Raw genomic sequence first — 16,600 nt, forward strand, 5'->3', positions numbered from 1 at the left:
AGGAATACGGCAATACCGTGGTAAGGTTGTGTGTGTGTGTGTGTGTGTCTGCATTTGCAACTGTACGTCTACGTAAGTGTGTATATGTAAGTGTGGTGCGTGCACGTGTGTGTGTGTGTGAGAGAGAGAGAGAGAATGTGTACACTGAATATTGTGTCAGTGTGATTAAAAAAAGAAGCAAATTAAGTAGCCCCCAGACAGATGTGTCTGATCTGCCAGGATGCAAACGTAAACACACTGGCAATTCACGTGTCTTCTCCTGCAAAGTGGTGAGAGTAAAAAGACACATTTAATTAGGATGAGCAATTATATGTGTGGCATTGTCTTTGGATGCCTTTTGATCACACGTAGTCCGGCTTTTACTCGAATGAAAGCTTTTTGGAGTTTGGAGAAAAGATTGATCCGTTTGTCAGCTCAAAATCAGCTAAATGTGAGAAAAATGTGGCTGCCCTGCAGTATTACAAGACAAAGCAGTCACCATGTCTTGTAGAGCCATGCTAACAGCACCATCCAGCAGACATAAGCTGCTGTGTTTCTTACACATGAGATCCTACAAAGAGTGGTCTTCCTGAACATATCGACATAATTAATTAACCATGCACATGTAAGTCACCAAAAATTGTATCATTCCACTGTTCGACCTAATTGATTTTGTGGATCTGTATTTTCAAATTCTTGTTATTTCACAAAAAAATGAAGACAAGTCAAATCAAATAAAATCAAAATGAAGACTCTGCTGTCAGGACACAGGACACTGGCCACAGGGGGGAGGTGGGAGGGACATCAGACACCCACATTCAAATCTGCCCTGAGTTTTCCAGCATGACCCTGCCGAACAAGAAACTTCCCAGCACACAATAAGCCATCAGTAAAACAAGTCTTCCCCCCTTCCATCGCAAACAGTCCTTTGCTCATTTCACTAGGCAAACAAGCGACTTCTTTTCGCTTTCGCTTCTGAGTATGTGTCCTCATTCTGTCCTCATTCTGCATGCCATCTGATCCACCCCACCTTTAAGGAAACCCGCATTCTCTGTCAGAGTGCCACGGACGGCTGCTGCCATGACACAAGTGTGTCACAAGACGGAACGGAATGAATCAATGCAAATCATATCTGCTGTATCGATCACTGTATCATTGAGTGGGCCAAATTTGAAAATGTGATTAACAGTTTAATCTAATGGCCACTCAGCACATCCGATGCATGATATTTTGCAACCCATTAAACTAAGCGTTTCCTGTTTCAAGTGTGGGCAGCGATGACTTAGCATAGACTTAGTATGGTTTCTCCTTTTTTCTTTTATGAGGGTCTTCTGAAGCTAACATGAATGACAATTGCATCTGCTGTTCTTTGACAATTCCAGGTTCAGATACAAAATTACCCAGGCAACGATGCATGTTTCTAATGCCTTAAAATCATTGTTCTAAAATAACTGTTCTGTCCAAATCCAGAGTTTCTCATTTTTACCACAGCAAAACTGAAACACTGATTCCAGCACTATCTGAGTTCTTCCAAGAAGGACATGAGTGAGACGTGCTTGGTAAGTCATGATCAGATAAATGAATTACTTTATCTGAATGAAATGGCTTTGCTTTATTCACAATAAAAAAACACCATAAATGCATACTGCAAAAAAGAAAGAATTTGATTTGCTGTGCTTAATTCAAACCAGTCCTATCTCTCGCTTGGTGCTGAGTCTGGCATAGGAGCAGTTGCCATGGCCACCATGACGAGTGTCCTTGACAGGTCTGTAGTGTGAATGTGGCAGCCGGCGCAGTCCTCACACACCCTGCTCTAATGACTGGTTTGAGTCCCCCGGCCGCACCCAGATCCAGCACTGTAAGGCAGCTTAGAGACTGGCCCTTCTCTTGGCCTCTCCGCTGCTCTCTGTTAGGACGGCTACGGACCTGAAGGGCAACCCGCAGGCTTCCCTGTGGCAGCATTCCACAGCATCAGAACGAAGTCAGTTCAGTTCCGTACCCCCTAGAGGGCAGCACCTCACATCTCTACAAACCGAGTGCCTCTATCGACGCTTAAAGAGCACCTTGGGCCGTTATATGACACAATGATCTGGAGTTTACCTTACACTTTTCATTCATCAAGAGTTTATGGATGGAACTAGAGGTCAAAAAGTTTGTCTGAAAAATAATAAAAAAAAAAAGTCTGATGTAGTAGCCTTAAAAAACGTATCCTCTTCTTCTCACAGAACCACAGTGAGTACCTTTTAACCACCCAGCTAACAGGAAAAGAGGGCACTCAGGCAAAAGGTCCTCAAATTACTACTTCCATCTTGTGAAGAAAATAAGCAGGCAGATATGGATGTCTGACCAGTAACACCATTTCATCAGTATTGCTCATCAGAAGCCTACAGCGCTGTCATCGTGGCCCACAGCCAGTGTGGTGAATTCAAAGAGAAAACAGGCCCATAGGGAACACAACATAATGATGATCACCGCTGAAGACACCCAGGATGATGCCTCCTGGGACAGGCATGATCAACCAATCAATCAATCAATCAATCACCTAAGATCATAAGCTCTCCCCTGACACAACCCTAAACCACCGCACCACTCAGCCGTCATTGTACTTCAGCTGGACTGTGAATCCCAGCTCTCCTCCCTGGCGCGTTCCAGAGGCTCCATGAGGCATTTAGGACCAGAATCCAAAGCGCTGGGGATGCTCTGGGACAGCTATTATTAGCAGGGTGTATTACAGGGTGGGTGATGCTACGGCACAGAGTGCTGGGACGAAGCAGAGCGAGTATTCAAGGCTTGTGCCTGTGCAATCAACCACAAGCAGTCACACCGATTCACACCTGCAATACACTCAAGCAGAGCTGTGGCTTAAGTGAATCATGAGTCATGGGGGCATAATTTTTCCAGACTTAAAGGAGTCTGTTGTTTCACTGCCTGCGTGAGAGTAACTGACCTTTCAAAGGCCGTGCCCAAAACACAGCATGCACACAGGTCACATAATAATCATGGAATAATTATTATGTGACCTGTGATTATTATGTGTAATAATTATTATGTGTCACAATTCTGCAGTATAACGAAAAAATCAGTTAAACTGCTAGATGTAGAAACCCAGTGACCTTGAGAGTTTCTCTCAGTGGAAGGTGGTAAAGCTGTCACCTGATCGCTGTTGCCCCTTTTCCACCAAGGCAGTTCGAGGGCCGGTTCAGAGTCGGTGTTTCAACAGTCAAAGAACTGGCTCTCAGCCAGGAAAACTGGTTCGAGAGCGGCACCAACACTTTGTTGGTCTAGGACCAAGAACCGCTTACGTCAGGGGCTGGGGGCGGGATTATCATGACCAGCAAGACTAAAACTTTGTGGCAGTGACGTAATGATGTGGCTCTATGGTGGCTCTCTAGCCCATGGAAAAGCAAACCAGTTCTTAGAACGTTCACAAGTTGAACCAACTCCGAACTGGCACTAGCACCTAGTTCACGTTGGTGGAAAGGGGGTATGTGACTTGACCCAGCATTTGGAGTGGTCTCACAGCAGGGATACCTCATGACCATGTATGCATTCTTTGTCAATAACATTTTTACCAGCAAGGACATCTTGGAATAGATGAATAATGTATGAATGTCACTTCATCAACTCACTGCTGAAGGCATCACTATGACATGTTTTTTTTTATTACATTTCTGTTTAGTTTTAAAAAGAAAAATATGGCAATGGTATTCCTTTTTGAATCTCTGCCCCTCTGCCCCTTACACTATTACCAGAAGTGTGCTGGACTTAGCCTTTGCTTTTAGATATTCATAAAATATAACCTTTGAGAGTAGAAGGCATGCAAAACTACGACAGATTGCAATGCTGTGAGAACAGCTTGGGTGAAGCTAATAACGGCCATCTTTGTAGAATTTCTACAATCAAAACAAATGTGTTTCATTCAGAGGGAAAGTACTCTGTCGCCTCAGACCTCTCATGTACGCTGTGGTAGAAAGCATGGTGACATGTCAGCTGTAAGGGCCATTAAAACTCCATTAGTGAATGACTAACTCTCATTCATACACATTCTCTCACAGCATTGGCCGGACCAGTTGTTCAACGGAAGCTCCCTCACATTGCTGTTTTATATATCTGCCTATTAACAGGAACTGACTGACATGACTGTCTTTTTATCAGGCCAGATGTGTACAGGCTCAGTGTCGTTAAGTCAGAGTTTGGCACGGGGATCATACAAAATAGCCCAGCTGATACAGAGGACTACAATAGGCCACAGTGCAGTACAGTGGTGATAAGGAACTGAGTCTGCACTCAGAGGGTTGCAAGTCCGAGCCCTAGTTGGAGCATTGCTATTGAACCCCCGAGCGATGAGAATTTGTTCAGGAAATATCCAGCTGTAGGGATGGACAGTATATGAAAAAATGTAAGCTGATAAGGGCGATCTACTAGGCTTTGCAACTATGAACAGTGTTTCCCCAGTCTTAACACGGGGAGGTGGGACTGTGGGCATCCCAGAAGCACCCTTGTCCTAAATGAGCTCTGGTGACTGGGGCCTGTGGTCTCCTCAGGGAGAGTCAAGTCACTCTCACAGCACATTTGGGGAGGGATCTAAATCTGCTGCCAGGCTCAGGCTCGGGCACGATCACAGCCCAGCTCCACGGGAGACGCGACAGGCCTGTGTCTGCTGACAATCAGAGCAGAAACGGCTCCTCCAGGTGCCTCCGTGACAACATAAGCCCCGCCTACCAGCTTCTCAGAGCTGAAGGACCCGGAAACCGCCGCACAGAGCAGGGCTGTGCAATGCCAACCCGGCATGCTTCTCTGAAGCTCTGTCCAATCTAACAGGGAAAATTAAATAAAACACCGGCAACAGAACTCTGTTTATGCTTTGATTTTTTTTTTAACTGGCTGATCATTATTATACTGTGTTTGAATCAGAGAACCACTTGCAGTAGTAGTAATAGTAGAGGCATAACTGTGCCGACAGAGCGGAACAACTGGCATTATATGCATATGTTTCATTGTTCCATGTAACTGAGTCTAAAAGTTACAGATGAGATTGGTTCAGAGAGAGGCATACTGTAGATGATTTCTAGCAGGATCAACAACTGAATCCTTTTTATCTCTGTATCTGTTTTCCAGACAAAACTGGGCTCTGGTGTCAGCTTAATGTGTTAATGCTCTGAGATTAGAGGCTCTCTCAGGGTAGATGTGTTTGTCTGCTGTGCCTGCTCCTAGAATACTCCTTAGCGGAGAATACAGATGCTGGTTTATGTATCTATGAAACAGGGCTCTGAATAGCCAAAAAACATGTAGCCAAAGAAAACACTGGTGAGGCTACGAATGGCCTCAACTGTGTATTCATCCTGACTGCAATCTTGGTCTGCCTCTGAGGTGTGTCATTTCATATAATGCCAATCGGCACATCAGAGAGTAAGACACAGGTATGAGAACAAAAAAAAAAAAAACATAAGCAGGTAAGCAGGAGGACAGGTAACTCTACCATCAGGATAACCGTGCACAAAAGACAACCATGCTCAAGATGGGGAAAGACCTTCACAAGCACGGGAGCACAGTTTTGCAGTGGAGTCCAGATCAAGCAGTGTGCTTCCCCAGGCCCAGAACTGGATCTTACCTTCCAGCAGGTCTCTTGCCAGACCAGGTTCTGCCCCCGTGGACCGAACAAAGTCTGACAGGACCGCGTCCATGTCCAGAGTCATGTGATCATGTGGGTACGCTGCCCAATGCGCAGCACTAGCCTCTGTGGTCGCCAGCCTTTTACACGTTCATCTGCAGAGAGAGGAAGACGGAGAGACAGTCAGAGACGTTCACACACGCAAAGACCACAAGCATGCAAAAACACAAACACACATGTGCGCACACACACACACTCGCACGCACACACACAGGTCTGTTCAGATGTGTAGAATATCTGAAACACCGACTAATTGGTAAGACCTCACCATGAGGGAACACACAGCCCCAGCTAAATATCACAGGCAAACGCAATATCATCTTAAGGGCCCTTCAGACTGTGCACCAATGTATTATCAATGGTTTACCTCACATTTAAATGCGCATATGTAACTGGAGCTGGAAATTAACTTGCAGCTTTCTGAAAAAAGTCAGTATAACATTTGGAAATAAACCCCAGGGGAAGGCTTAGCTGATTCTACAACACAGAGTCACAACCGCTTCACTTCTTTCCAGATGGAAGTCTATGCGTAGCCCAGCTCTGTCTGGCCTCCATTTAACACGCAAGCTTCTCTACTGTTCCAAATCAGCACAAATTCAATCAGCTCCTCCAAAGAAAATGAGTCTCGCCCTAGATCTAGAAAGTACCTGAAACTCCGAGCTGTCCAGAGACAGACAGGGAGTCATAAAAGAGAAAGGAGGGGCTGAGAGAGAGCAAGGGAGAGAGATGGAGAAAGACAGCGAGGGAATACCTGCCCCAGTGTTGTCAATAGCGTAAATGTGAGTGTGCGTGTGCGCACGTGTATATGTATGTGGGGGGGGGCTGTAACAGTCAGAGCCGCTGAGGGAAGCGCTATCTCTCCGTTAGCACTCTGTACCATTCTCCATCCGCGAGGCTGTGACAATTCCACCAGTATGTGCGAGAGTGACTCGGTGCCCTCGTCTCAAGCCAGGCGGCACAGTGTGCTCTTACTGCCCCCCCGTTCTATTTCCCATTTGCATCATGGCGACAGCGCCCGCACGCTAATGATCTCCAATAAGCTGTGACCACAAACCCACGCTGCTCCTCTCAATGCCGGGTGACAAACAGCACGGTCCGCCCTTCTTTTTTTTTTGGCAACGCCCACAGGAAAAGCCCTAACTCCTGGATCAGTTACATTCCTCCCCAAGAGCAGGGGGCGATTTTACACGCAGCTATCTGCATGTTATAAACTGAGAGACCGCTGCATACGAAAACAAAGTGATTGCGTAAGTTCTCTTTCGCTGCAGTGGCGTAACCTCTCCGCACAATGGCTGACCCTCGTTTGACCGTATCGCTATCAGTTATCGAGCAGGACAAAGGTATGAAAGGTATTTTTTTTTTAAAACGAATCGGCAAATTGGCTTCTTGGAGAAACATGTAGAGAATGAGCTGTGATTTGTGTTTTTGCGGCCACATCAGAGCACTGGCAGCCTCGCGTCTCGTGGCATGCTACGGTACACTGCGATCTGGAGTTTATCACCAGGAGCACAAACCTCAATCCGACACGGAACGCCTCACTCCATTCCAGAACGGGGTCTGGCACAAACCGGCTCTGTCCCGGCCTCCATCCAACACACACCTCTCTGCTGGCTGCTCCAAATCAGCACAAATTTAATCAGGGGTGCATGTTTAGTGGTTCCCACACTCGCTGAGTGCTCCTGATCACAGGAATGCCTGGAAGCCAGACGAGGTGGATACGTTACATTTCTGTCTGAAAATATGCACAGTGGGAAATGACATTACCTGAACCTCAGAAAAATTGATTCTTCTTCCTCTTACTTGTTCGTTAGTTTTATATTAGTCCTGTAGGTGGCCATGTGGCCGGGCTTGCAACATCAAAGTTACAACCAGAAACACAAAGAGCTGCAAATTGTTATCTATATAAGTGGTCTTTGGTCTATGCCTAGTGAATCATAATAATAATTGCATATTTGTTCCGGCTCTACGCGCTAGTAAATCAAGAGAGATTTACAAGTGCACAGCTCAAGTTCCATATTATCCTCACCCAGGATCGAAACATGCATCACAGCATGCAAGCAGTGCCCTAGTGGTATGGATTCCAGCTTTGTGCTAACAATAAGGACTTATGATTGCTTAGCAAGGAAAAATGATGGGCCGGGCAACATATTGAAACAATTGAGCTCCAAATCAAGTCCCACAACACTCTCGTTCTGGTCAATATTTTACAATGAGGTCAGTCAGTGGGACAGGGCGAGATACCACAGTCTCTCTGGTCTCCACCACCAAGAAAAGAGAAACCATAGCAACATGCCTTTAAACAGCGGTCCGTAACTGAATGATTAAACCGAAAACCTGGTATGAGTGTTGTAAGTGGCACAAGAATCCTAAAACTACAAATAACAGACAAATAACTATCAAATGAAAGTGTTAGGGATGATTGAATGTGTCTGATTCAGTTTCTTGAGAGACGCCTTATCTTGAACTGTATTCCTCATATTTCCATGCACCAGTATTACTAGATATATTTTAAAACAAAGCTCATAATGTACACTTACTGTAGTCCCCCCAAAACATGTCATCAAAGAAACTTGATCTGAAAAAACCCATTTTTTGCTTAGCAGCAATATAAATATCTTTGTTCAGGACAAAATAAGTCCTTGATTATATTTATAATTCATTAGAAAGCACTGCATTTGAAACTACCAGGAAGGTTTAGTTGACCTACATACTACCGACAGGTCATGTTGTGTTGTGAGTAGAGTGTATGTCTTGCTATAAGAAACAAGGGAATGCTCTCTAGCCATTAGAGGCAGGACGTAAGTAATTCTTTATTTAAAGCCTGAAGGCGAGACAGTGGGCTTGCACGGGACTTAAAGCATGCTCAAAATTTGCAGGACATGCAATATGGCTTCCTGTTTTCATTTTTTCCTACGAGGTCAATGGCCATGATTCAATTTTTTTTTTCTGAAATTATTTTATGTTTCAGTGTGTTTACAAAGTGAAAACATCTTATTTTTTGGGAGAGTCATTACAAGAACAAGACCACAAAGCCAGAAAAACATACAAGGGCACTGTTTTCTTCATTTTTTTTTATCATTTTAATATTATCTTTAAACTCTTTTTAAATGTTAAAAAGGGAGGACACCCAAATATGTAAATACATAGCAAATTTACACATGGAACACCACACATTTTATCCCACAGAGGTTGATTCATGTAAATAAGTCCTTAGGAAAGTGAGGCAGAGGCAGATAAAACTCAGTACTTTCAGGAAACTAGGACTAGGTTTCCGATATCTCTTGTAAAGATCATCACACTGTGGCAAGATGAAAGATATAAAAGGAGTTATTAGTCACACAAAGGAAACATTCAAGTCAAACAGTTCTCTACCAGCCTGGAGGAGGAGGACGCTTTTTAGAGGATGACGGGCATGAGTCAGTGATTTCTTTGTATACGGCTAATGATACACACTCAGAACAGACCTGAGTGCCACCTTTTCAGTTTACACGGCCTGATCATGTACCAGAGTTTCAGATGTAAAGTGAATTAAACTCTCCATGACTGTCATGAATTCTGCACAAAAAAATCAAAGGAACAACTTGAAGAACCAGTCTTTGGGAGACCATCAGTTTCCAGGATAAGCAACGAAACTGTACCAGGGAGAATAAAAGCTACAAAACCAGCTAAGGAACCAGACAATACAGGCTCAAGTATTAAAAAGTCTGAGAAAAATACTAAATGAAAATAATTATAATAGTAACAAGTGGAGTCACAAATAACCACACAGTTAAGCGTAATTCATTTTAGAACAATCAAATTCCCGTTAACAACTGTTAATATAGCCATACGCTTCACAATGTGTATGAAAACCTTCCACAAGAGCAATTACAACAGCATTCAAGAAATCTCTGCAGTGTGGAGCCAATCAATAATTATGCATCTTTGCTGTCCTCACTCATCACACAAGGTCAGTTTATCACTGATATTGCTATTTACGTGACCCTGATCATCGGCACTGTAATCAAACGCTGACTCGTTTGGAATCAGTTGGTGGACTCAGGACTCTTAATCCACATGTCTACAAATGTCTTTTGAGTTTTTTCAGTTATTTTCATAGAGGAGGAATGCACACACACACACACACACACACACACACACACACACACACAAACACACACACAAACACCCACACACACACACAGAGGGGAACCTATTCTCACCTACACTGTTGGACTCCACTAACAGGGACTCTCCTGCTGGTCTGACACTGAGTTTGTTTTTCTCTGTGGCCAAGTTGCTCTGTGGGGTCTCACCCTTGAAATGACAGCGCACTTCTGTAAGAGACTTCTGCAGCGCTGCAACCACAACTGACAGTTTAGCTGCGCCAGGTTGCTATAAATAATGACCTACTGCTACTGCTTTCATTATCAGATCTTTATATTGATAAAATTAATAGTTGTCTTAGGTGGTTTAATATAAGCTGTGGCTCTATGAAATTGGATCAGCTATTTTTAATTGTTAATTGATTTTACTGTTATCTGTTGAGACCCTGAGGTTATAGACTACTGTTATGGTAACACAACTTGAACCCTGACAGGGAGGAGGGGTGGCATGTCTGTGGGGTGGAGAGAATTTAAATCTACTTTCTCCAACGCAACTAGTTTGCCTTTTGTAAGACACTGGTTTTAATTAATACAGTCTTCAGTTTTTGATAACAATAACCTGTCACACTAAAAATGCTGTTAAATCATCTGTCTTACATACCAGATACAAGATTGTGGGGGTAAGCCCAAGGGAGAACAGAATATCAAGTTTACATTAGCATTCACGGACAGATATAGTGTAGCTTTCAACCAAGTATTTAAGTCAAAAGACAGCATTAACACTCTCAGAAAGACTGAATGCATGTTACTCCTATGCGTACACAAGCCTCCAGTGGAATATTGTGGCCTAACTAACGTACAATTGGTTACACTGAAGAGATATTAGAATATTAGCAAAACATAAGAAATATAATGTAAAAAAATGAAAAATAAAAGCCAGTCAGCTCATCTAGGATCACCTTTTTCCTTCAGTGTAGAGTGTAACTAGCACTGTGTAAAGCCTGGTCTTTATTTAGGGTTCGTTATTTCCACCACAAATTCTGAGTAGGTATTCTATGCATTAATAACGCTCTGCAAAAATACTTCCTGGTGACATAATATTTACCTTGAACTAATGTCCACCTGTGTCCCCTTAATAGAATAGTGCCCAGAGCTCAAACAGTAACCACATCAACGACAACAAATATATCCAACAAGAACAAGACGGTGAGAATCCTGTTTTCTAGGATATAGGTATGCTACATTTTCCATTAAATAATCACTCCTATCCCATGGGATGGAACAGGACAAGATGAAGACAGAGGCAGGAGTACTTACTTTCCGTATATTCACTGCGGGGTTTTCAGCGACCTCCTTGCAAGCATGCTTGTGTCTAACGTCACGTGGGTCACTTTAGTCCATAGTCTCACGGGTATGAGTGAGGCAGCACAGAAGAGAGTCCCTCTGAGGCCTGAAATACAAGAGTAAGAAATGACACAGTTGCGGACACATTCAACACGCAACTACAAATCATTGCTCTGGCGAAACAAAAAAAAACAAAAAAAAAAAAAAACTGTAAGTCTCTTTCTGTCTCTCGGTCTAGCCACCATGTCCTGCAGATATAACGCGCATAACAGTAACCCGCTCAATAAACCCTCGATTTCTCAAAAATTACTCCAGCAGTAACAGGCATATTCCCAGCTCTGACTCAAGTCTCTGACCTTTCTATGTTTGCCATTATTTGCTTACCAGCACCTTGAGCAATAGCACCACATCTGGCTCAACCACAAGGCATTCAGTTACAACCCTGATTTTATATGTAAACCTAAATCAAAATGAACATAACAGTGTTCCACCACATACTATGCACAGAGAAAAAGAGAAGGAAGCGGAGAGAGAGAGGGAGTAAAAAATTTCATTTGCTGCAGTCTGTCACTAAAACTGCTGAATTTATTGTTTCTCTGTCCTTCCTTCACAAAAAACAACACCCATTACAAAAAAAATATGAATATGTACAATTAAAATGGTAACTGAAGGAAGGGTTTATCATATGGCAGCTGTTATTACCAGAGAGGCGTGACATCTTGCAGTGAGGCGTTAGCGCGGGGATAAAGTCAGAGCCGTTCGCTGAGCGTGTGCTGCTTCAAGCGGCCGCGTCAGTGGAAACGAATCGCTCACTCAAGGGCGAGCGAGCGGGGGGAGCGGGGGCGCAGCAGAAAGGAAACCTCAGTGGGCAGCGTCGCGCATACGCGCAACTCGTAGGAAACAACCGATACACGTTACTCGCAGCGCTAGTTTCAACACGGGTCTTCTAGCACGAAACAAACACTGGGGACTGCGAAGGCAGCGCCGCAGACCTCGATTGTTTTGTGTACGAATATCTCTGTCTTATTCACAACGAACAATGACAAAGAAGAGAGTACACGCTGTGCGTGAAAGTCAAGTGTAAGTGTAAGTCATCTTCCGTTTGCAACTCGCGCCACCTCAGACAAGTGTAGCATGTGCTCTGCACACGGCAACTCACAGCAAATGCCATGCCAAGAAAATACATCGGAGGGTTGATATCACAAAACGAGCTGCACTGCAGGCAGTTTCTAGGGGAACAAAGATGTCAAGAGGGAACTTGAAAGGGATGAGGAGTATGAAAAGAGAGTCTTGAGTACAGTGACTCAAAGGAAATTTACCAAAATTGAGGACCTCTGCCATAATATTCTTAGAAATCAGCACCACTATATAACAGCAACACCCAGGAGAAAGAAATCAAAGATTCAATCTCAGTATCTCCAATTCATTATTTTGAGGTTACAGAGCACTGAACAGTGCCTTTTCCAATGTAATACACATACACACACACAAACATAGTATTTAGAGCATGTGGTCCACTGACCTGAGGACTGTGTGCACCCAATTCCACACTATTTATGAACTCTCAGTTGTAGGCTGTGAGATACGAATAGACAAAAGCACAGCCTCGCCTTCATCGGCCCACAAGCACAGCACAGGCAGGTAAACCCAAATACAGAAGCTCAGTTTCCTTCAGACACAGGCCTGTGCTACTGCCATCCACAGCACTGCCATCTGACATTACTATCTAGTGGGACCACTGTCTTCTGATATACCACCACAGCGTTGCGGTGCTTTTAATATATTCCAGTTAACTTTAATTCATAAAAAAATTGTAACAAAAGAAATATACACAATCCACAGGTTATTGCAACAAATCTTATTATATTTTAATATGCACAATGTAGTCATCATTTTATCAATTTTCAATGATACCACCCTTTGCGGATGTTAGTCTGAAAACTGCGGTAAAAGTGTGACTGTATGTTAGTGGTCTTTCTACTCACTTTCTGGTGTGGGCTATTGGACCATCTGCAGTGGAAAAAGTATCTTTAAGCCCAACAGGTACTGTGGCTGAGTCCTCAAGGTAAAGTGCTTCTGTCTGTTATTGTATTTCAAATGAAATTTCTGAATCTATATATTTCAACCTCTGATGAGACAATAGGGTTCCTGAGTGACTCATGGAAAAAAAACACTGAGTCTGACAGGTGTCATCACAACAACTCAATTGTGTAGGAAAGTTCCAGACCAAAGTATAAGAAATGTGTTAATAACAGCCTCTGTATGCACAGCATCACATACGTTTTTAGATACATTTAGTCTGTTACTTCCTCCGTAGGATTAAACTTGCTGCACTGGTCATCCTGACTCATTCTTTCTCTCTATTTTTTATCTCTGTTCTCTTTTTGTCACACACACGCACGTGCGCGCGCGCACACACACACACACTTAAAACACGGACAGACAGACAGACAGACACACACACACACACACACACACACTTGCACTGGTCACTCACAAATACACAGACATATGTGCGGACAGACACACAAAAACACAGACAGACACAGACACACACACGCACACACACACACACAAACACTTGTGCTTTCTGGGAAAATGGATGCATTAATTTTCTTTCCATGATCACATCAGACAGGAAATGTTAGAATCTGCAACCCTTTATCTAAACTACTAATCTGCCCATGTACCTTGTGGTTTGCTCTGGGTGTGTGAGCACTGTCAGCAACTGTGAGGAAGCTGCCCACTATAACTACCTGCTGGACTCTGACAGCAGGAAACAGGCTTTACCAGTGTAAGATAATTTCAAGTGATAACAACTTATGTTCTGGTCAACAATGTGATCTTGTTGAATTTTACTGAGAGAATTCCATTCAACTAGAGCATTTTTGCACCTGGAAAGCAGGAGCTTCAAGTGGTGAAATGCAAATCATAGATGAAAGAATAAAGCTGAAAATCATAAAGAATGGGAACTTAACAGTGTATAAATGAAATAAGGCAAAAATCACTCCATGGTAAAATAAAAGACAGTCACAGGACCCAGCGGGTATCTGCTCAGAGTACAATCGCATAGAAGCACAGTGTGCCCACTTGACGAAAACAAAATACACCAAAATAACAGACTAAACATCAGGAGTTATAGTCTGCCAAAGCCCTGATGCCCTTCCAGTCAACCAATCAACCAATTACTTTTAAACCATGAGGTGGGCCTTCAGAATTTAAAACAAAACAATGTGTTGTTGTGACTTTCCTCTTAGAGGACAGATGGCCTGTGGGACTGTCTGAGCTAAAGGAGTCCAATAGCCTTTGGGACTAATTATGACATCGGGGAACATGCATCCCGGTGATGTCACCGCTGAGGTCATCACAATCTAAAATCATGACGCCTAACTCTTTCACCAGGGTTCCCACAGATCCTCTCAAGTCTTTTAAATTAATGAAATAGATCAGTTACTATCTACCAAAGTCAAGCAAGTAAACTTTACATCCGCAATTCTTGCAAATGTATATATATATATATATGAGGAATAAAATGCATAACATATCATGTCTGAATTAAGGAAGCTGATGATAAAATTTTTTTGGAATGTCTAGCAGCAAACTACTCTCAAGACTAGTCCTGATGAGCTGTCAACAGGAAACACCCAAAGCAAAGAGCTTTCAGCTTTCTGGCCCACAGCTTCAGTGTACTGTGGTTAAAGATACGCACAGGCAAAGGCCAACGGAAAAAAAAAATAGATGTAAGTAAGTGAAAACAACAGCTTGCCATTGCTCTCAAACCTGGAGGCCCGCAGAGCCTGGCACTTTAAGGGCACTATAAATTCACACTGCCCTCACCGCCAACATGTTGTGCTTACTACGGAGAAATAAACACACCGTAAAACTCTGTGGACACCTGCTTCTTTCATGTGATCATAAGACATGTCAATAAGACCTTATTCATTTAGACACACGTGTAGTCATTGAACGATATATTGTAATTTCTGTATTATTTATTGTTTAATGTTGCCATAGGAGGGAAACCTTTCTACAGGTGATTGTCTGAAAGTTGCCAAGGCTGATGAATCCAATCCCACTTGATGAAACTGCAGTGTATTTGTGGCCCCCAAACAACATTAAGGAAAACTAGAAATGGTATGCCCTGTCTTGAGATGCTTTACAAGCTTACCAATTTTACTGAAATCTTTATTTATTTTTTTTGTTTTAATGTTTAAATTTGGCAGAGAGATAATTGGAATAACAGGAGTGTGACTGTACCTGTCGTTCAATGCACTGAATTATTTGTCACATTCAGATGATGTATGTGACCAAATCAATGTAAACAAGGCACACATAAATAATTTCTGATCCATAAAGTTGTGCTCTGAGTGGTGGGCCACATAAAAAAAGAGAAAAAAAGCAAACTTATTGGGATTTGCGGGAAGAGATGTCATTATGCAACAATTTAACATAATTTGATTTAATCAACGATAATAGTGATATGATTTAATTCTGAACATTACGTAATGTTACCACAAACTATAAATTATTTGGGTTGGTAGCAGTGTTGACTGACAACTGGCCATGGAGACACTGTGCATCTGGTATTATGAATTAACAGGAAACGACCTTGTGCTACTTTCTGCCATAACAGGGAAGATCAAAATTTCTCCCAGGTTACAGCACTGCTGGACTCAGGGACTACTCCTAAGAGTAACTATGTCAGAATAAATACACTTTTAGATGCTCTTTTGTCCTCTCCTGAAGCTACCTGAGGACAGGCATAAACATGTGATACGCACATTGCCCTCCACCCACACACCAATATTCCGTGACACAAAGTGTTGCTGTAGTTGCTGACTTGGCATTAATCAGCCTCGTTCAGCATCTGAAATGGTTAAACAGGGCCGATTATCTGCCCGCCTGTCTGCCCCGTCTCCAGAGAGGGCCTCGTCAATAACCGGCACTGATTATCTAACGCCTTCATTGATATTCACGTGGGTGTGTCGCGGTGTTATGAAAACGGCTCAAACCCAGTGGTGCAGCAGGATCTGAGTTCGCCTCAAGGTTTACTCAAAGGATATCAATCTGTGAAAACTTACTCTTGAGTCTCGCTACTGCTTGGCTCGCAAAGCTTGACCTCACCCAATGTCCTTGTATAGAGTCCAGTTTGTCTATCTGTGCAGCCAAAGATTCTCCAGAGAAACAAGATATCAGGTTTTTAAATGAAGTTATTCTGCAAGACAGGACATCCCAAATGAAAAATTATAGGGTGCGTAAGAGCAGCGTTTCCCAAACCCCTCCTGGAGGACCCCTTGTCCTGCATGTTTTAGGTCTCTCCCTGCTCCAACACAGCTGATTTAAATGATCAGTTTGTTATAAAGCAGCTTCAGGAGTTCATAGCGAGTTGATCATTTGAATCAGCTGTGTTGGAGCAGGGAGAGATCTAAAACATGCAGGACAAGGGGTCCTCCAGGAGAGGGTTGGGAAACTCTGCATTAGAGGACCCCAGTCAGACTCACCAGACATCAATGAACCATGA

The 16,600-nt window shown here is 43.1% G+C and overlaps 1 protein-coding gene across 4 annotated transcripts in view; it reads right to left on the reverse strand.

The window, feature by feature from the left end:
- Positions 1 to 16,600, reverse strand: part of LOC118782313 (OTU domain-containing protein 7A-like) — a 77,897-nt gene that overhangs the window by 28,127 nt on the left and 33,170 nt on the right. For 3 of the 4 annotated variants that reach the window (XM_036535621.1, XM_036535624.1, XM_036535622.1), the window contains exons 2-3: positions 11,053 to 11,185; positions 5,591 to 5,745 (exon numbers count right to left, since the gene is read on the reverse strand). In XM_036535621.1, the coding sequence (XP_036391514.1) occupies positions 5,591 to 5,675 (85 nt within the window). In that variant the 5' untranslated portion in view covers positions 5,676 to 5,745; positions 11,053 to 11,185. Of the gene's footprint in view, positions 1 to 5,590; positions 5,746 to 11,052; positions 11,186 to 11,781; positions 11,835 to 16,600 lie in introns of those variants that run through there. The other variant, XM_036535623.1, reaches the window with a different exon arrangement.

Source organism: Megalops cyprinoides, chromosome 8 (genome assembly GCF_013368585.1).
Source record: "Megalops cyprinoides isolate fMegCyp1 chromosome 8, fMegCyp1.pri, whole genome shotgun sequence".
Lineage (NCBI taxonomy): Eukaryota > Metazoa > Chordata > Actinopteri > Elopiformes > Megalopidae > Megalops > Megalops cyprinoides.